The 21,780-nt window shown below is 30.8% G+C and overlaps 1 protein-coding gene across 2 annotated transcripts in view; it reads right to left on the bottom strand.

The window, feature by feature from the left end:
• Window positions 1-21,780, bottom strand: part of LOC142238502 (uncharacterized) — a 63,712-nt gene that overhangs the window by 10,532 nt on the left and 31,400 nt on the right. Inside the window, exons 2-5 of one of the 2 annotated variants that reach the window (XM_075310171.1) lie at window positions 19,363-19,514; window positions 6,317-6,405; window positions 5,912-6,084; window positions 5,440-5,771 (exon numbers count right to left, since the gene is read on the bottom strand). In XM_075310171.1, coding sequence (XP_075166286.1) covers window positions 5,640-5,771; window positions 5,912-6,084; window positions 6,317-6,405; window positions 19,363-19,514 — 546 coding nt within the window. In that variant the 3' untranslated portion in view covers window positions 5,440-5,639. Of the gene's footprint in view, window positions 1-5,439; window positions 5,772-5,911; window positions 6,085-6,316; window positions 6,406-19,362; window positions 19,515-21,780 lie in introns of those variants that run through there. The other variant, XM_075310170.1, reaches the window with a different exon arrangement.

Raw genomic sequence — 21,780 nt, 5'->3', positions numbered from 1 at the left:
TATTGAATATTTGTTAAAACTCAATTAAGATTTTAATTGGAAAATTTTTTGTGAAATTGTTTTCCGTGTACCAACCACCATAGAATGGTGATGGGGGTATAATAGGTTTGGCACTCCGTTTGTAACACATCGAAATATCGATTTCCGACTATATAAAGTAGATATATTCTTGATCAGGGAGAAATTCTAAGATGATATAACTACGTACGTCTGTCCGTCTATCTATCTGTCTGTTGTAATCATGCTACCGCCTTCAATAAAGAAGCAATCGTTTTGAAAAAATTGGCAAAAATTCGATTTTTGTCTGCAGGCAGGTCAAACTCGAAGATGGGCTATATCAGTCCAGGTTTTGATATAATGCCCATATAAACCGACCTCCCGATATGCGGCCTTGGACTCACAGGTACCGTAATTTTTATTCAAATTACCTGAAATTGGGAATATAGGACCGTAAAGGGATATGCCGAAAAATTTTGAGTCAATTTTCTATAGGAAAAAAAATTTGAGTCAATTTTCTATAGAAAAAAAATTTGACAAAATTTTCCATAGAAATAAAATTTTGACAAAATTTTCTATAGAAGTAAAATTTTGACAAAATTTTCTATAGAAATAAAATGTTGACAATATTTTTTATAGAAATAAAATTTTTACAAAATTTTCTATAGAAATAATATTTTAACAAAATTTTCTATACACTTAAAAATTTTGACAAAATTTTCTATAGAAATAAAATATTGAAAAAATTTCTATAGAAATCAAATTTTGATAATATTTTAAATAGAAATAAAATTTTGCCAAAATTTTCTTAGAAATAATAGTTTGACAAAATTTTCTACAGGAATAAAATTCTTGAGTGTTGTTGGCCTATTTTGTTCGGCTTGAGGTCATAGAAACAGTCGATTATTGATTTGTTTTAATATTGAGGTCATAGAAACAGTCGATTATTGATTTGTTTTAATATTTATTTCCAATATTTCAGTTAGCGCCACTAACCATCTTTTCCGATTTTGTATGTGAGTTCGTGTGCTGCTGTTCGTTCATGTACGGTGACTTGCAGAACGAACAGCAGCACACGAACTCACATACAAAATCCCAGAACAAAATCCAGCCGAACAAAATTAATAATCATAATAAAATAAAATTTTGACAAAATTTTCTATAGAAATAAACTTTTGACAAAATTTTCTATAGGAATAAAATTTTGACAAAATTTTCTATAGAAATAACATTTTGAAAAAATTTTCTATAGAAATAAAATTTTGACAAAATTTTCTTTAGAATTAAAATTTTGACAAAATTTTCTATAGAATTAAAACTTTGACAAAATTTTCTATAGAAATAAAATTTTGACAAAATTTTCTATAGAAATAAAATTTTGATAAAATTTTCTATAGAAATAAGATGTTGACAAAATTTTCTATACAAATAAAATTTTGACAAAATTTTCTATAGAAATAAAATTTTGACAAAATTTGCTACAGAAATAAAATTTTGACAAAATTTTCTATAGAAATAAAATTTTGACAAAATTTTCTATAGAAATAAAATTTTGACAAAATTTTCTATAGAAATAAAATTTTGACAAAATTTTCTATAGAAATAAAATTTTGACAAAATTTTCTATAGAAATAAAATTTTTACAACATTTTCTATAGAAATAAAATTTTGACAAAATTTTCTATAGAAATAAAATTTTGACAAAATTTTCTATAGAATTAAAACTTTGACAAAATTTTCTATAGAAATAAAATTTTGAAAAAATTTCCTATAGAATTAAAACTTTGACAAAATTTTCTATAGAAATATAATTTTGACAAGATTTTCTATAGAAATAAAATTTTGATAAAATTTTCTATAGAAATAAGATGTTGACAAAATTTTCTATAGAAATAAAATTTTGACAAAATTTTCTACAGAAATAAAATTTTGATAAAATTTTCTATAGAAATAAGATGTTGACAAAATTTTCTATAGAAATAAAATTTTCACAAAATTTTCTATAGAAATAAAATTTTGACAAAATTTTCTATAGAAATAAAATTTTGACAAAATTTTCTATAGAAATAAAATTATGACAACATTTTCTATAGAAATAAAATTTTGACAAAATTTTCTATAGAAATAAAATTTTGACAAAATTTTCTATAGAAATAAAATTTTGACAACATTTTCTATAGAATTAAAACTTTGACAAAATTTTCTATAGAAATAAAATTTTGACAAAATTTTCTATAGAAATAAAATTTTGACAAAATTTTCTATAGAAATAAAATTTTGACAAAATTTTCTATAGAAATAAAATTTTGACAACATTTTCTATAGAAATAAAATTTTGACAAAATTTTCTATAGAAATAAAATTTTGACTAAATTTTCTATGGAAATAAAATTTTGACAACATTTTCTATAGAATTAAAACTTTGACAAAATTTTCTATAGAAATAAATTTTTGACAAAATTTTCTATAGAATTAAAACTTTGACAAAATTTTCTATAGAAATATAATTTTGACAAGATTTTCTATAGAAATAAAATTTTGATAAAATTTTCTATAGAAATAAGATGTTGACAAAATCTTCTTAAGAAATAAAATGGTGACAAAATTGTCTATATAAAAAAAATTTTTTGACAAAATTTTCTATAGAAATAACATTTTGACAAAATTTTCTATAGAAACAAAATTATCACAAAATTTTCTGTAGAAATAAAATTTTGACAAAATTCTTCATAGAAATAAAATTTTGACACAATTCTCTATAGAAATAAAATTTTGACAAAATTTTCTATAGAAATAAAATTTTGACAAAATTTTCTATAGAAATAAAATTTTGAAAACATTTTCTATAGAAGAAAAATTTTGACTCAATTTTCTATAGGAAAAAAATTTTGAAAAAATTTTACATAGAAATAAAATTTTGACAAAATTTTCTATAGAAATCAAATGTTGACAATATTTTAAATAGAAATAAAATTTTGACAAAATTTTCTATAGAAATCAAATGTTGACAATATTTTAAATAGAAATAAAATTATGACAAAATTTTCTGTAGAAATAAAATTTTGACAAAATCTTCTTTAGAAATAAAATGGTGACAAAATTGTCTATATAAAAAAAATTTTTTGACAAAATTTTTTATAGAAATAACATTTTGACAAAATTTTCTATAGAAACAAGATTTTGACAAAATTTACTTTAGAATTAAAATTTGGACAAAATTTTCTATAGAATTAAAACTTTGACAAAATTTTCTATAGAAATAAAATTTTGACAATATTTTCTACAGAAATAAAATTTTGATAAAATTTTCTATAGAAATAAGATGTTGACAAAATTTTCTATAGAAATAAAATTTTGACAAAATTTTCTATAGAAATAAAATGTTGACAAAATTTTCTATAGAAATAAAATTTTGACAAAATTTTCTATAGAAATAAAATTTTGACAACATTTTCTATAGAAATAAAATTTTGCCAAAATTTTCTATAGAAATAAAATTTTGATAAAATTTTCTATAGAAATAAAATTTTGACAAATTTTTCTATAGAAATAAAATTTTGACAAAATTTTCTATAGAATTAAAACTTTGACAAAATTTTCTATAGAAATAAAATTTTGACAAAATTTTTATTGAATTAAAACTTTGACAAAATTTTCTATAGAAATATAATTTTGACAAGATTTTTTATAGAAATAAAATTTTGATAAAATTTTCTATAGAAATAAGATGTTGACAAAATTTTCTATAGAAATAAAATTTTGACAAAATGTTCTATAAATAAAATTTTGACAAAATTTTCTATAGAAATAAAATGTCGACAAAATTTTATACAGAAATAAAATTTTGACAAAATTTTCTATAGAAATAAAATTTTGACAAAATTTTCTATAGAAATAAAATTTTGACAAAATTTTCTATAGAAATAAAATTTTGACAAAATTTTCTATAGAAATAAAATTTTGACAAAATTTTCTACAGAAATAAAATTTTGACAAAATTTCCTACAGAAATAAAATTTTGACAAAATTTTCTATAGAAATAAAATTTTGACAAAATTTTCTATAGAAATAAAATTTACGTATTTTTGAGTGTTTTTGACCTATTTTGTTCGGCTTGAGATCATAGAAACAATCGATTATTGATTTGTTTTAATATTTATTGCCAATATTTCGGTTTGTGCCACTAACCATCTTCTGGGATGTTGTATGTGAGTTCGTGTGCTGCTGTTCGTTCGTGTGCGATGACTTGCAGAACGAAATTTTCTATAGGAATAAAATTTTGAAAAAATTTTCTATAGAAATAAATGTTTGACAAAGTTTTCTATAGAAATAAAACTTTGACAAAATTCTCTATAGAAATAGAATTTTGACAAAATTCACCATAGAAATAAAATTTTAACAAAATTTTCTATAGAAATAAAATTTTAACAAAATTTTCTATAGAAATAAAATTTTGATAAAATTTTCTATAGAAATGAAATTTTGGAAAAATTTTCTATAGAAATAACATTTGGACAACATTTTCTATAGAAATAAAATTTTGACAAAATTTTCTATAGAAATAAAATTTTGACACAGTTTTCTATAGAAAAAAAATTTTGACAAAATTCTTCATAGAAATAGAATTTTGATAAAATAGAAATAAGATTTTGACAAAATTTTCTATAGAAATAAAATTTTGACAAAATTTTCTATAGAAATAAAATTTTGACAAAATTTTCTATAGAAATAAAATTTTGACAAAATTTTCTACAGAAATAAAATTTTGACAAAATTTCCTACAGAAATAAAATTTTGACAAAATTTTCTATAGAAATAAAATTTTGACAAAATTTTCTATAGAAATAAAATTTACGTATTTTTGAGTGTTTTTGACCTATTTTGTGTTTTTGACCTATATTAGAAATAAAATTTTGACAAAATTTTCTATAGAAATAAAATTTTTACAAAATTTTCTAAAGAAATAAAATTTTGACAAAGTTTTCTATAGAAATAAAATTTTGACAAAATTCTTCATAGAAATAGAATTTTGACAAAATTTTCTATAAAAATAAAATTTTGACAACAATTTTCTATAGAAATAAAATTTTTTAAAACTTTACTCTCAACTATAACATGAAGAATTTTTATAGATGGAAATCTATATTTCGATGTGTTACAAACGAAAAAAATACTTATTCCCGGAATTTTAGGCAAATGAAATATCACGTTGTTATAAAGTATTTTCTTTAAGAACAAATATTTAGGAAACTATGACAAGCGATTATCGATAATCAATTATCTGTAATGTTTTTTGCTGTTAGAGATACACTTCTTTTACACCCAAAGAAAATTTCGTTTGTTCAAAGTCATTCATTCCTCATAAAAGGAAAACTCTTCTTTTAGTGTATGGGAGATAAAACACATCTTAATTAAACCCTGCCAGGCATACAATGCAAAAAATTCCAAAATAACAAAAAATTTATTTAGTAAACTTTAATTTGTGAAATAAACAACTAAAAGGATTGTTATTTCTAATATGACGATAAAGGATAATGGTAGAAAATTAAAATGTGTGTAAAATAAATATAATCCAACTACATTTAAATAAATAATTTTAGTAAAAGAAAATTAAAATTAAAACAAAGGGTACGCGTTTATTATTATGTAGTTTTGGAAACCGAAGGCAAAGCCAAGAGCATATCTTCAGTAATGCGATTTTTCAATTCCACATTGTCACCAACTTCGGCAAAGAATCGCCTGATATTGCGTATGATGCGGTGATGAGGCAACTCCTTTCCAATTTAAAACATAATTCCAAAGAATTTGGGGGAATATATACAAAAACAAAAATATATTAATGGGTTATTTTGTTGTTGGTGTGAAAAATAAATTTAAATAAAATTTTATAATTTTGGGGTTGTTGGCCTCCTACCTCCTCTTCCTCATCTGAAGATTCATCTTCGCTCAATTCAATAACCACCTCATTGCCTTCTTCATCGATTTCGGTTTTAGTTTTCTTTTTCTTTGGCGGGGGAGGTGGTGGAGGTGGGTTCCACATAATCGGATGCCAACAACGGGAACCTAGCAGTGGAGTGGGGGTAAATTCTACAAATAAAATTAGGTTTTAGTTAATATTCGACTTAAATGAAAATAAAACAGAAATTTAACTCACATTTACAAACAACTACGTGAAGGGAAGAAGGATTTTGGGAACCATGCTCGCGATATTTTAATGAGGGGGAGGAAACATAAACATGCAGGATAAATTTTTATAAGTGCTATATTTTGTGTGAAGGAGATATCGGGTATTTTGTGTGTTATCTTGGGTCTTACTAACCTGGTGGTGGTGGCACTGGCTTGGGAACTCTCAAGACAATTGACTTTTCTTCTCCCACCTCAAATTCTTCCATTGGATCTTCTTCCATTCTAGAATAAATTTAGAAAAGATGCTAATTAAACCGGAGAGATTTTTTTTAAATTATTAATTAACATAGATCATTTTAATAAACACAAATTTCAGGTTGTCCACAATCAAATGAGTTATGTAGTGGTAACAGTTGTGAAAAACAAGTATATACGGCCGTAACTTCGAAAATTACTTGGATTGTGGTTACATTGGTCGATGGCAAGGTATCTAAATTGTAAGTTATTCCATATATAAGCATCTTTACTTCTTGATCGGTTTATATAGATGAGTCTATAAATAATTTTAAACTGATATGAACGAAGTTTTGCTTCATAATTAGAGAGCCACAAGTAAAATATGGTGGTCGATTTATGTGGGGGACCATATATAATTACGAAACGATATGGACCAATTTATGCGTGACTAGCAGTATCAGATGAAATTTGCTTATCCAGGAGGCTCAAGAAATAAACTCTGGGATACGGTTTATCTGGGGCTATATATAAATATGGACCAATTTTTGCTTGCACTCAAAAAAAAAGTTTACTTGGATCCAAAGATTTTGGTATTGATTCCGAGCCAAAGATGCGGCTTCTTTAAAATAAAGAAATTTTTTAGCGACCTATCTGAATTTAAATGTAGAACCAATAAAATTAAAATTAGAATACAGATCTCATTTATCAAATTTTCATTCTATTTTCGCGGTTTATTAATAAAGGTATTCACGTACAAACAAATGCCACTTTAAAAATCCAAATTATAACGGATACTTCAAAGTAAAAAATGTTTTCTTAATTCCAAAAAAACTTTAAACTAAAGACGCTAAATCCTCAAAATAAGTCTTAGCCTATATTTGAATCGTTTTTATCTTAAATATAAAGTTTCAATATTTCAGTTAATATAAGGACAATTTCTTTAAATCAAAAATGTGTTTCTTTACTTTAAGGAAAATTAGCCTGAGTTCAAAGACATTCGACTTTAACGAAGGGACGCAAATTTACAAAATGTGTGTGCTACATTTGAAGAAAAAAGTTTTTGAAGCAAAGATTATAAACTTTATTTTAATTAAAATTTCATTATTTTAAAGGAATTTGTCCTTAATATTTTGTAAATTTCGCTTCCTAAAATTTAGGTTGCGTAATCTTTAATATCACGGAAATATTTTTTTCAGTGTGAAATTTGAAATCTAGAAGTATTTTATGACTAAATTGGGGTGTATCGGTCCATGGTTTGGTACAGCCTCCATATTGACTGATCTCCCGATTTTATTTCGTGGGCGTATAGAAACTATATTTTCTATCCGATTTGTTTGAAATTGAAAACCTAGAGGTATTTTAAGATCACAAATAGGTGGGTCGTAAATGGAGTGTATCCGTCCACGTTTTGGTGTAGCACCCATATAGACCGATCTCCCTACTTTACTTCTTGGGCTTCTAGAATCCGTAGGTTTTATCCAATTTGCCTGAAATTAAAAATCTAGAGTTATTTTAGTACCATCAAAAGGTGGCCCGAAAATGGCGCCTATCGGTCCATATTTTGGTGTAGCCCCCATATAGACCGTGTGAGCTTCACTCACACAGTCATTTCATTTTATACAAAAAGAAAATCTAAATTAGTAGTTTTGAATGAATTGTCAAAAATATTATATGAAAAATAAAATTAATTAGTAGTAGGTTTGAGTTAACTATCAAAAATATTATACAAGAAGAATTAGATTGAAAAACAAATTGTGTAAAGGCAAGAAAATACATTTTGTGTTATAAACAAAAGAAACGAACGAGGAAACCTTTCAATATATAAATCATTGTCTACGCCAATAATAAGTGATAAGTTTCACGGTTTTGTGATTTTTCAATTAGAATATGGCGCTTTTGGGAGGTAATGTATTAAGTCAGAATTTTCATCATCATTTACATAAGAGATTTTAAATTTCAGGAAAAAGGGATAGATCTCTTCTTCCTCCCAAAGAAATATTTTTATATATATTTCAATAATTATTGGAAAATTAGAAGAAAATTATTCATGAATGGTTTCAATGGATATGAAAAGAACCTCTATCAAGAAATTTTATTAATTGTCATCAAGTTTAAATTCAATCATATCAAATCCGACAACAATATTAAACAAAATCGAAGTAAAGTTACATTCAACCGATATGCCCATGGTATTCCCGCTCTAAAATTGATGAAGACTCAATTTTCAAGATTTTTTCCTTGCTGAGAGAATTTAAAACTTAATTTTATATACAATCCATAATATTTTCAAATATTTCAAAGATATTCAATATATATATATAAGAGTGAATTATTTAATAACAAAATTTTCACCCAGGATTTAGTGGTGGCAGCAGGCCTGATGTCGACTCGGAAATTCCTTTTGGTTGGTGAGTTACAAACTATATTTTTTTTTAAATCATTCACTCTTAAGAAATTTTAAAACCCTTTTACCACTTTAGTCTTTTTTTTTTGTTAAATAATTACTCGCAATTTTTTTTATCATTTTCACATTATTTCGTAACAACTTCAATTCACTTAGAATTATTTTTTTTTTGCATCGATAACTATCATTATTGTAATAAAATGTAACTGATACTTCGAATATAAAGATGTTCTAATTTATTTATTTACAATTCCATGAAAACTTAGATTGAAGTTAGCGCAAAAAAAACCAAAGGGGTTATTAAAATGTTCTCATATAACTTAGGCTGGGTGGGTAAAGAACGACAGGGGAAATAACAACTTACCTCGTCGAAATGCAAATTCTTCCAAGTAGTTTTTCTAAAACAAATTATTTTATTTTATTTTATTTTTTTATCTCCTCAGTTCCTTTCCTATTATATTTTTGTTTCATTCATTGTTTTCTAAAATCAGTATTTAGGGTTATTGCTACCTAATTTTGTTTCAGGTAATGCGCCCTAATCCTTCTCTCGGAATCACGGACTCCACCCCTTCACCCTGATCACGGCCGGTATTAAAGGTAGCAAGTAGGTTTCGAGAGTCGGAACGCCAGTCGGGTGGTTACAGAAAAAATGGCGCCCAACGTGGGGCCACAGCGTGTAAGAATTTACAAATATTTTATATTTGAAGAACCATATTATATGTTTAAAACACTAACAGCTGATGGCTCAAATTTTTTTTCATCTTTTCCGTGATACTGTTGATGAAAACAATGATTATTATTTTAGGAACTACTTATTGGTTAGGATGGAGAAGGAATTGAATATAGATGATTCTTTTAGGCCGATCAATATTAGTGTTATTTTTTTTCCTTTTGAGTTTACGTTCGAGATATAAGTAACTGAATTTTTTTGATTATTTACTCACGAGAACCCAACAGAAACTCCATTTTTTTTCAGTTGATAGTGATTGAGAATACAATATTTAATAAATCGTGTAATGTTTTCTCTCACTAACTTCTCGAAGAAACCTTTTAATAAATTTTTTGGTTCTAGATTTGTGAGCTATGGTAAATCTATACCTAACAACTAGCCAAAGTTTCTATACTTTTTATTTATTTCTTTTATTTATGAGTTAGAAGAATAAGGAAGATTTTTTTTTTGTGCTAACCGATAATCTAAGTAATAGTGGATGTAAATAATAGAGATATTGATTTGAGTTTTAATATTCTTTTGATTATTAATATTTGAATATAGTCAAATAACGAAATCATGGATGATGAGATTTCTGATTTGCAACGTGCGCTTAGAAAACGACCAAATGAGAATTACGTTCAAAATATTTCACCACAAATTGAAAGCATTTTACCCGGCTCGACATCCGGTGAAACGGATCACGTCAATCCAAGACGAGAACCAGTCTCACCACATGACCCACTTATAGCGAATACGGTTTTTAACATAATAAGAAATTGGCGTTTGCAATTTTCGGGCCGTAATGATAGGATTTCTATAGATGACTTCGTTTATAGAATTAACACCCTCACCGCAGACACTCTCAATGCTGATTTTGAAGTTTTATATAAAAATGCCTATTGCTTGTTTGAAGACAAGGCGTTAGAATCGTACTGGCGTTTTCGAAAGCGAAATCCTAACGCAGATTGGAATAGCTTGTCAGATACATTACGAAAGCAGTATAGAGAGTATTATAACGACTTTGATATATTTGAAGAAATTCGATCACGAAAGCAGAAACCCGACGAGGATTTTGATGACTATGCAGATGCGATATCGATGTTGACAGACAAATTGAAAAATCCTATTAGTGAATCAGATTTATGTGAGATTCTTTTTCGAAATTTACGTGTTGAAATAAGGCATGAGCTACTTCACCACAATCTAAGGAATGTAGCGGTTCTTAGAAAAGCTGTAAAGATTCACGAAAAATTCGTGAAAGGATTACAAAACTCAGTTCAGGAGGCATATGGAACGGTGATGTCTGAGATTTGTAATTTAAAATCGAAAGTTTCCCCGGTCCCTCACAAGATTGAGTCGGGCGAGGTAATATTTGCAACGGAACAGGAAATGAATTGTTGGAATTGTGAACAGCTAGGTCATGGTTTTAAGGACTGCATGGAACCTCGACAAGTATTTTGTTATGGTTGCGGCTTGCGAAATACTTATAAACCCATGTGTACCAATTGTACAAAAATTACAAAGGAGTCGTCAACGAAGAAAGAAATGTCTTCTGATCGTGAGGTAGAGAAAGAAAATGTTGATGTTTCGAATGATGCTGCAGTCCATCCGTTATTAAGGCCATATCATATAAGACTGAGGGAATATCAAAAGGCTCGTGATAGGATTTTCGGAACAAGTAAAAGAAAGATTCGATCCGCTATACGAATTAAGAGCTACTATTCAAAATTAAAGGCTTTTCGAAAATACCAAATTTCGTCTATAATTAACAAGAAAGAGGACAACAGACCGTTTGTTTGTTTGGAAGTGGAAGGTACCAATTATATGGCGCTATTAGACAGTGGTGCCAACAAAAGCGTCATAGGAGGAATGTTAGGATCAAAAGTTCAGGATTTCCCTGGTTTTAAGAGATGTGTAGGGAATGTCAAAACAGCTGATGGACAGAGACAGGTTGTTCTAGGCACGTTTACAGTGGAAGTTGGATTTCAGGGGAGAAAGGAATTGGTTGAATTTTTACTAGTTCCATCCATTAAGCAAGACATAATTTGCGGAATGGACTTTTGGAATTCGTTTGGATTAAAAGTCTCCATACCAACTATTGGGGAGATTAGTATTACAAATGACGACCCAGATAAACTATTACTCAGTGAGGATGAACAATTGAAGCTGAACAGAGTGATTTCAATTTTTCCTAATTCCGAAATCGAGGGTCTAGGTTGCACGACACTTATGGAACATGTTATCGACACCGGAGCCGCTAAGCCCATAAAACAGCGTTATTACCCCATATCGCCTGGAGTTGAGAAATTGCTTTGCGCTGAGCTAGATAGAATGATAGCTCTGGGTGTCATAGAAGAAGCTCCTAGCTCCCCGTGGTCCTCTCCAGTTGTAGTTGTAGTAAAGCCTGGTAAAGTACGGATGTGTGTGGATAGTCGGAAACTGAACTCTGTGACTGTGAAAGATGCATATCCTATTCCTAATATTGATGGGCTATTAGCAAGACTGCCTCCAGTTTACTGTATTTCAAAGATTGACTTGAAGGATGCCTTCTGGCAAATTAAACTGGAGGAGAGCTCTAAAGCGAAAACGGCGTTTACAGTGCCAAATCGGCCATTGTATCAATTCACTCGCATGCCGTTCGGATTATGCAATGCGCCACAAACGTTATGCCGACTTATGGACCAGGTCATTCCATACAACTTGAGAACTCACGTCTTTGTATACTTAGATGACCTACTTGTGGTTTCCAACGATTTTAATCAACATTTATCGCATTTAACTGAAGTGGCATCACATTTGCGTAAAGCAGGGTTGACTATAAATGTCGGAAAGAGTAGTTTTGGTTTGAACAAAGTTAAATATCTTGGTTATGTGGTTGGAAATGGAACTCTTCAAGTTGATGATGAGAAGGTTAAGGCTATACGTGAGATACCAGTACCCAAGAATATAAAACAGTTACGCCGATTTCTAGGAATGACTGGTTGGTACAGGCGTTTCATAAAAGACTTTTCTTCGTTGACCTTTCCTCTAACAGAATTACTGACTAAAAAGAAGACTTTTGTATGGACCGAAGCCGCTCAAAAGGCCTTTGATGACCTTAAACATAGTTTGACGACGGCACCTGTGTTGATTCATCCGGATTATACGAAGCCTTTCATTTTACAGTGTGATGCAAGCATCTGTGGCGTTGGAGCTGTCTTATCCCAGAAGGATGCAGAAGGAAATGAAAGGCCAATAGCGTTTATGTCCCATAAATTAAATCGTGCACAGCGAAATTATACCATCACAGAACTTGAATGTTTGTCGGTCATCATGGCGATACGCAAGTTCAGGCCGTATATTGAGTTACAGGAATTCAAAGTAGTAACAGACCACGCCAGCCTAAAGTGGCTCATGAATCAACGAGACTTATCCGGTCGGTTAGCAAGGTGGTCATTAAAACTCCAGGGTTTCGACTTTTCCATAGAGCACCGAAGAGGAAGGGAAAATGTTGTGCCAGATACGTTGTCTAGAGTTCATGAAGGAGAGGATGTTGTAGAGGCTGTAGTTCTAGAAAATCTACCGGCTATTGACCTCGATTCATGTGCATTTGATAACGATGAGTATTCATCATTAAGGACAGAATATTTAAATTCGGGCTTTCCTGACTTTAAGGTTGTTGATAGATATATTTATAAAAGAACAAATTTCTCGACTGGTCAGGGGGATGAATCAGAGTTATGGAAATTATATGTACCATCGGAGTTGAGGAGAGACGTAATTTATTCCGCCCATGATATCCCAAATTCAGCTCACTTTGGTGTGGCGAAAACACTGGAAAAGATAAGAAGGTATTTTTATTGGCCAAGGTTGGTTACCGATGTGCGAGATTACATTGGAGAGTGCGATTTATGTAGGACTTCAAAAACACCAACGACAACGTTGCGACCACCATTGGGACAGATGGTGGAGACCGAAAGGCCATTCCAGAGGTTCTACATCGACTTAATTGGGCCTCTGCCTAGAACAAAAAATAGGAACATTGGAATTTTAATTGTATTGGACCATTTTTCTAAATTTACCTTTTTAAAGCCAGTACGTAAATTTGTATCCAAGGAAATTATTAATTATTTTCGGGAGGAGATATTTAATTGTGTCGGAGTGCCAGAGTCAATCGTGACGGATAATGGGTCACAATTCCGCAGCAAGGATTTCGAAAGATTTTTGAAAGATAATGGAGTGAAACACATACTTACCGCTGTGTATAGTCCACAATCAAATGCTAGCGAACGAGTCAATCGTTCTATAAATGAGGCATTGCGTTCTTACGTTCGGAACGATCAAAGGGATTGGGATTTGTATCTGGGAAGTATTAATTGCGCACTGCGTAATAGTGTGCACCAAACAACTGGGAAGACACCATACCAGATAGTTTTTGGGCAGTCAATGATATCACACGGCAAAGATTATGCACTTGTAAAGAAATTAGGAGCACTACAGGACTTTGACAGTCAGCTTGAGAGGCAGGATAGATTTACCCTTATGAGAGACGAAATAAGGAAATCAGTTCGAAAGGCATATGAGAAATACTCTCGAACTTATAATATGAAATCCAGATTAAAAGATTTTAAGATTGGGCAAGAGGTAATAAGGAGAAACTTTGCTCAGAGCTCCAAGATTTCATATTTTAATTCTAAACTTGCTCCAGTTGGTGTAAAAGCCAAGGTACTACGAAAGATTGGACAAGTAAACTATGAACTACAAGATCTTGAGGGAGAGAGTAAAGGCATATACCATGCTAAGGATATTTGGGAATAATTCGTAATTCTTATATATATTTACTGGGATCAGTCTTTGGGATTATAACCCCAAAGCCAGATTTTTGGGAGGGGGTAATTGTGAGCTTCACTCACACAGTCATTTCATTTTATACAAAAAGAAAATCTAAATTAGTAGTTTTGAATGAATTGTCAAAAATATTATATGAAAAATAAAATTAATTAGTAGTAGGTTTGAGTTAACTATCAAAAATATTATACAAGAAGAATTAGATTGAAAAACAAATTGTGTAAAGGCAAGAAAATACATTTTGTGTTATAAACAAAAGAAACGAACGAGGAAACCTTTCAATATATAAATCATTGTCTACGCCAATAATAAGTGATAAGTTTCACGGTTTTGTGATTTTTCAATTAGAATATGGCGCTTTTGGGAGGTAATGTATTAAGTCAGAATTTTCATCATCATTTACATAAGAGATTTTAAATTTCAGGAAAAAGGGATAGATCTCTTCTTCCTCCCAAAGAAATATTTTTATATATATTTCAATAATTATTGGAAAATTAGAAGAAAATTATTCATGAATGGTTTCAATGGATATGAAAAGAACCTCTATCAAGAAATTTTATTAATTGTCATCAAGTTTAAATTCAATCATATCAAATCCGACAACAATATTAAACAAAATCGAAGTAAAGTTACATTCAACCGATATGCCCATGGTATTCCCGCTCTAAAATTGATGAAGACTCAATTTTCAAGATTTTTTCCTTGCTGAGAGAATTTAAAACTTAATTTTATATACAATCCATAATATTTTCAAATATTTCAAAGATATTCAATATATATATATAAGAGTGAATTATTTAATAACAAAATTTTCACCCAGGATTTAGTGGTGGCAGCAGGCCTGATGTCGACTCGGAAATTCCTTTTGGTTGGTGAGTTACAAACTATATTTTTTTTTAAATCATTCACTCTTAAGAAATTTTAAAACCCTTTTACCACTTTAGTCTTTTTTTTTTGTTAAATAATTACTCGCAATTTTTTTTATCATTTTCACATTATTTCGTAACAACTTCAATTCACTTAGAATTATTTTTTTTTTGCATCGATAACTATCATTATTGTAATAAAATGTAACTGATACTTCGAATATAAAGATGTTCTAATTTATTTATTTACAATTCCATGAAAACTTAGATTGAAGTTAGCGCAAAAAAAACCAAAGGGGTTATTAAAATGTTCTCATATAACTTAGGCTGGGTGGGTAAAGAACGACAGGGGAAATAACAACTTACCTCGTCGAAATGCAAATTCTTCCAAGTAGTTTTTCTAAAACAAATTATTTTATTTTATTTTATTTTTTTATCTCCTCAGTTCCTTTCCTATTATATTTTTGTTTCATTCATTGTTTTCTAAAATCAGTATTTAGGGTTATTGCTACCTAATTTTGTTTCAGGTAATGCGCCCTAATCCTTCTCTCGGAATCACGGACTCCACCCCTTCACCCTGATCACGGCCGGTATTAAAGGTAGCAAGTAGGTTTCGAGAGTCGGAACGCCAGTCGGGTGGTTACAACCGGTCTCCCGATTTTGCTTCTAGGGCGTCTAGAAACTGTATTTTCTATCCGATTTGCCCGAAATTGAAAACTTAGAGGTATTTTAAGACCATAAATTGGTGTGTAGAAAATGGGGTGTATCGGTCCAAGTATTGGTATAGTCCCCATATAGACCGATCTCCCGATTTTATTTCTTGGGCTTCTATAAACTGTATTTACTATCCGACTTGCCTGAATGGAAATCTAGAGGCATTTTTGGACCATAAAGAGATATGTCGAAAATGGTCCGTTTCGGTTCATAGACCAATCTCCCGATTTTACTTCGTGGGCGTCTAGAATCTATATTTTCTATCCGATTTGTTTGAAATTGAAAACCTAGAGGTATTTTAAGATCAAAAATAGGTGGGTCGTAAATGGGGTGTATCGGTCCTTGTTTTGGTGTAGCACCCATATAGACTGATCTCCCGATTTAACTTCTTGGGCTTCTAGGAGCCGTAGTTTTTATCCAATTTGCTTGAAATTCGAAATATGGAGGTATCTTAGGACCATAAAGAGGTGTGTCGAAAATGGACCGTATCGGTCCATGTTTTGGTATAGCCTCCATATAGACTGATCTCCCGATTTAACTTCTTGGGCTTCTAGGAGCCGTAGTTTTTATCCAATTTTCCTGAAATTAGAAATCTAGAGGTATCTTAGGATCATAAAGAGGTGTGTCGAAAATGGTTCGTATCGGTTAATGTTTTGGTACAGCCCCCATATAGACTGATATCCCGATTTTACTTCTTGGGCTTCTAGAAACCGTAGTTTTTTATCCGATTTGTAACGCATTTATTTTTACCGCTCCATTTGGTAAGGCATCGATATAGACCGTTTCAACCATTTGAGGGTACACCCAAAGAAAAAATATTTCCCTCTGGAATGAAATTTTAGACAAACGAAATTCCCCTTTCATGTAAAGTATTTTCGTTTAGAGGAAATTAATCCGAATTTTTGATAAGTGATTCAACGATTGTCTCTAAAATTTGTGTCAAAAGAAAACTTTACTTGCCTAAAATATCGATCCTCAGAAAATTAAACTTTTCTTTCAGTATACAGCAGCCGCACTGATAATGATAATTGCTTGAAACTGAAAGTTAAATTTCCAGATGTTATTCCTCGTAATCATTTAAATAATGGCTGTAAACATCTACAGATTTAAGATTTCAAATCAAGGCTTTATTTCAACATTCATAAGATATGTTTATGATTTCTCTAAAAAATTGGTTCTTATAAATCCAGAATATGATCTAGTCTTCACAGGTAGAATCTTTAAATTTATCTTCGGAAAGCGTACTGGTTGAACTGATTTGCTTGGGAAAATATTTGTTACCAAACCCCCCGAAATTCTATATATTATCTACCAGTTACGACGAAGAGTTTCCAAAGAAAACTATTATAATTGATTCATGGTTTAAGATTCGGCCCGGCCGAACTTACTGCTTTATATACTTGTTATACCCTGCGCCACACTGTGGAACAGGGTATTATAAGTTAGTGCATATGTTTGCAACACCCAGAAGGAGACGAGATAGACACATGGTGTCTTTGGCAATAATGCTCAGGGTGGGTCCCTGAGTCGATATAACCATGTCCGTCTGTCCGTCTGTCTCTGAACACATTTTTGTGATCAAAGTCTAGGTCGCAATTTAAGTCCAATCGCCTTCAAATTTGGCACATGTTCCTAATTTGGGTCAGAATAGAACCCTATTGATTTTGGAAGAAATCGGTTCAGATTTAGATATAGCTCCCATATATATCTTTCGCCCGATATGCACTAATATGGACCCAGCAGCCAGAGTTTTATACCGATTTGCTTGAAATTTTGTACAAACATAACACTTAGTCGTATAGTCAAGTGTGCAGAATTTGATTGAAATCGTTTCAGATTTAGATATAGCTCCCATATATATCTTTCGCACGATATGGACTTATATGGCCCCAGAAGCCAGATTTTTGGCCGAATTTGGTTAAAACTTTGCACTAGGAGTACAATTAGTAGTATAGTCAAGTGTGCAAAATTTTATTGAAATCGGTTCAGATTTAAATATAGCTCCCATATATATCTTTCGCCCGATATGGACTAATATGGTCCTAAAAGCCAGAGTTTTGGCCCAATTTGGTTGAAATTTTGCACAGGGAGTATATTTAGAATTGCTGCTATGCGTGACAAACTTGGTTGAAATCGATTCAGATTTAGATATAGCTTCCATATATATCTATCGCCCGATATGCACTTATATGGACCCAGAAGCCAGAGTTTTATCCCGATTAGCTTGAAATTTTGCACAAGGAGTACAATTGGTAGTATAGTCATGTGTGGAAAATTTGATTGAAATCGGTTCAGAATTAGATATAGCTTCCATGTATATTTTTCGCCCGATATGGACTTATATGGCCCCAGAAGCCAGAGTTTTGGCCCAATTTGGTTGAAATTTTGCACTAGGAGTAATATAGTCATGTGTGCCAAATTTGATTGAAATCGGTTCAGATTTAGATATAGCTCCCATATATATGTTTTTCTGATTTCGACAAAAATGGTCAAAATACCAACAGTTTCATTGTTAAATCGCCACTGCTTAGTCGAAAAGTTGTAAAAATGACTCTAATTTTCCTAAACTTCTAATACATATATATCGAGCGATAAATCATAAATAAACTTTTGCGAAGTTTCCTTAAAATTGCTTTAGATTTAAATGTTTCCCATATTTATACCCTGCGCCACACTGTGGAACAGGGTATAATAAAATTGTGTTCCACCCAAGTGCATTAGCCGACTTAAATTTTGAGTCTATAGATTTTGTAGAAGTGTATCAAATCGAGATCGAGTGATATTTTAATGTATGTATTTGGGACAAACCTTTGTATGTAGCACCCAACACATTTGACGGATGTGATATGGTATCGAAAATTTAGATCTACAAAGTGGTGCAGGGTATAATATAGACTTTCGTTACTTGTTTTTTATTGATTTTCATTTCTTTGCGACATTTAACTGTCCAAAATTTAAATAATCGCTTTAAACAGCCAAATAGGCGTTTTTCTAAGACTTTTCCAAAAGAACTTCAAAGGAAGTGAAAAAATTGGTTGAGGGATCCCGGGATCCGCTTATAAAGAAAGGTTTGTAGAACAACTTTCAAATTTTTTTTCTGGGAATTGTTGAACATATATTTAATATAATGAAGAATTCAGTTTGGATAAGGACTTTCAAATAAATTCAATTTCCATTTTGTGGAGGTTTGTTTCGTGGTATTATACGTACAAAATGCATAAGTTTTGTTTTATAGGAAATGCTATCACAAAAAATGGTCCCTGTATCCCTTTTAAATCCGTTATGTAATATCCATTGTTCTAAATAAAACGGACTATATAACTAAAGATTATTTAGGATATTTAAAATACATAGAAAATTCATACATAATAATTTTATCCATTGGTTTACTTTTAAAATGCGCTTAATTCTCTTGGTTTAAATTTGCGCAAGATAATTTTCTATCAACTAGATAATATATTTTTCTTTTTATTACTTACGTTTTCACCAGGAAATGTACTTTTTTGCCACTGGCGTTTATTTTCTCATGCGCTTGCGAAAGTGTCAATTCCGTGGCGTCTTCTTCGTTTATTTCCAGTATAATATCACCGAGACGAATGCCACCTTTGTCCGCCAGACCATCCGGGGTAACCTTTTTGGAAATTTCAGATTATTAATATAAAGTATTTTTTTTTTGATTTTTGTTTTTTTTTTTTTTTGACAAAAGAAAAATGTATTCTCCTAGATGTTTTGAAATGCTTTGTTCTGTTCACAAAAAATTGAATGTTGTGTTTTGTGTGAATACTAAATAACTACTGCCACCGCCAATGGGTCATATATATTTCAAAATTTAGCGCATCTTATTTATCTAAAAACATGTATAGATATATTTATTTCATGTACTTTTACTTTATTTGATGTACCCTACACCACCGTATGGTCAGGGCATAATCGATTTGATACAAATTCATGGAAAATATAATAATCAAAAATGTGGATGAACAAAAGGGAAAAATATTAACCTAATAGGAAATATTAGATTACTGAAATGGTACTAAAAAATTTTTCACAGCATTAAATACAAATTAAAATTTTAAGTAAACATTAAATTATGTTTTTATACCCTGCGCCACACTGTGGAACAGGGTATTATAAGTTAGTGCATATGTTTGTAACACCCAGAAGGAGACGAGATAGACTCATGGTGTCTTTGACAATAATGCTCAAGGTGGGTCCCTCAGTCGATATAACCATGTCCGTCTGTCCGTCCGTCCGTCCGTCTGTCTGTGAACACATTTTTGTGATCAAAGTCTAGGTCGCAATTTAAGTCCAATCGCTTCAAATCTGGCACATGTTCCCAATTTGGGTCAGAAGAAATCGGTTCAGATTTAGATATAGCTCCCATACATATCTTTCGCCCGATATGCACTAATATGGACCCAGCAGCCAGAGTTTTATACCGATTTGTCGTATAGTCAAGTGTGCAAAATTTGATTGAAATCGGTTCAGATTTAGATATAGCTCCCATATATATGTTTCGTCCGATATGGACTAATATGGTTTTAATAGCCAGAGTTTTGGCCCAATTTGGTTGAAATTTTGCACAGGGAGTAGATTTAGCATTGTAGCTACTCATGCCAAATTTGATTGAAATCGGTTCAGATTTATATATAGCTCCCATATATAGCTTTCGTCCGATTTACACTCATATGACCACAGAGGCCAAGTTTTTACTCCGATTTAGTTGAAATTTTGCACTAGGAGTACAATTAGTAGCATAGTCAAGTGTGCAAAATTTGATTGAAATCGGTTCAGATTTAGATATAGCTCCCATATATATCTTTCGCCCGATATGGACTAATATGGTCCTCAATGCCAGATTTTTGGCCCAATATGGTTAAAATTTTGCACAGGGAGTAGATTTAGCATTATAGCTATGCGTGCCAAATTTGGTTGTAATAGTTTTGATTGAAATCGGTTCAAATTTAGATACAGCTCCCATATATATCTTTCGCCCGATATGGACTAATATGGTCCCAGAAGCCAGAGTTTTGGCCCAATTTGTTTGAAATTTTGCACTAGTAGTACAATTAGTAGTGCAGTTAAGTGTGAAAAATTTGATTGAAATCGGTTCAGATTTTGATATAGCTCCCATATATATCTTTCGCCCAATATGGACTAATATGGTTTTAATAGCCAGAGTTTTGGCCCAATTTGGTTGAAATTTTGCACAGGGAGTAGATTTAGCATTGTAGCTATGCGTGCCAAATTTGATTGAAATCGGTTCAGATTTATATATAGCTCCCATATATAGCTTTCGTCCGATTTACACTCATATGACCACAGAGGCCAATTTTTTACTCCGATTTAGTTGAAATTTTGCACAGGGAGTAGAATTAGCATTGTAGCTATGCGTGCCCAATTTGGTTGAAATCGGGTCAGATTTAGATATAGCTCCCATATATATGTTTTTCTGATTTCGACAAAAAGGGTCAAAATACCAACATTTTCCTTCTAAAATCGCCACTGCTTAGTCGAAAAGTTGTCAAAATGACTCTAGTTTTCCTAAACTTCTAATACATATACATCGACCGATAAATCATAAAAAAACGTTTGCGAAGTTTCCTTAAAATTGCTTCAGATTTAAATGTTTCCCATATTTTTTTACTAACATTGTGTTCCACTCTAGTACATTAGCCGACTTAAATTTTGAGTCTATAGATTTTGTAGAAGTCTATCAAATTCTGTCCAGATCGAGTGCTATTTAAATGTATGTATTTGGGACAAACCTTTATATATAGCCCCCAACACATTTGACGGATGTGATATGGTATCGAAAATTTAGATGTACAAAGTGGTGCAGGGTATAATATAGTCGGCCCCGCCCGACTTTAGACTTTCCTTACTTGTTTTTAAAC

Source organism: Haematobia irritans, chromosome 5 (assembly GCF_050003625.1).
Source record: "Haematobia irritans isolate KBUSLIRL chromosome 5, ASM5000362v1, whole genome shotgun sequence".
Taxonomy (NCBI): domain Eukaryota; kingdom Metazoa; phylum Arthropoda; class Insecta; order Diptera; family Muscidae; genus Haematobia; species Haematobia irritans.
This window is presented reverse-complemented; position numbering and strand designations above follow the sequence as displayed.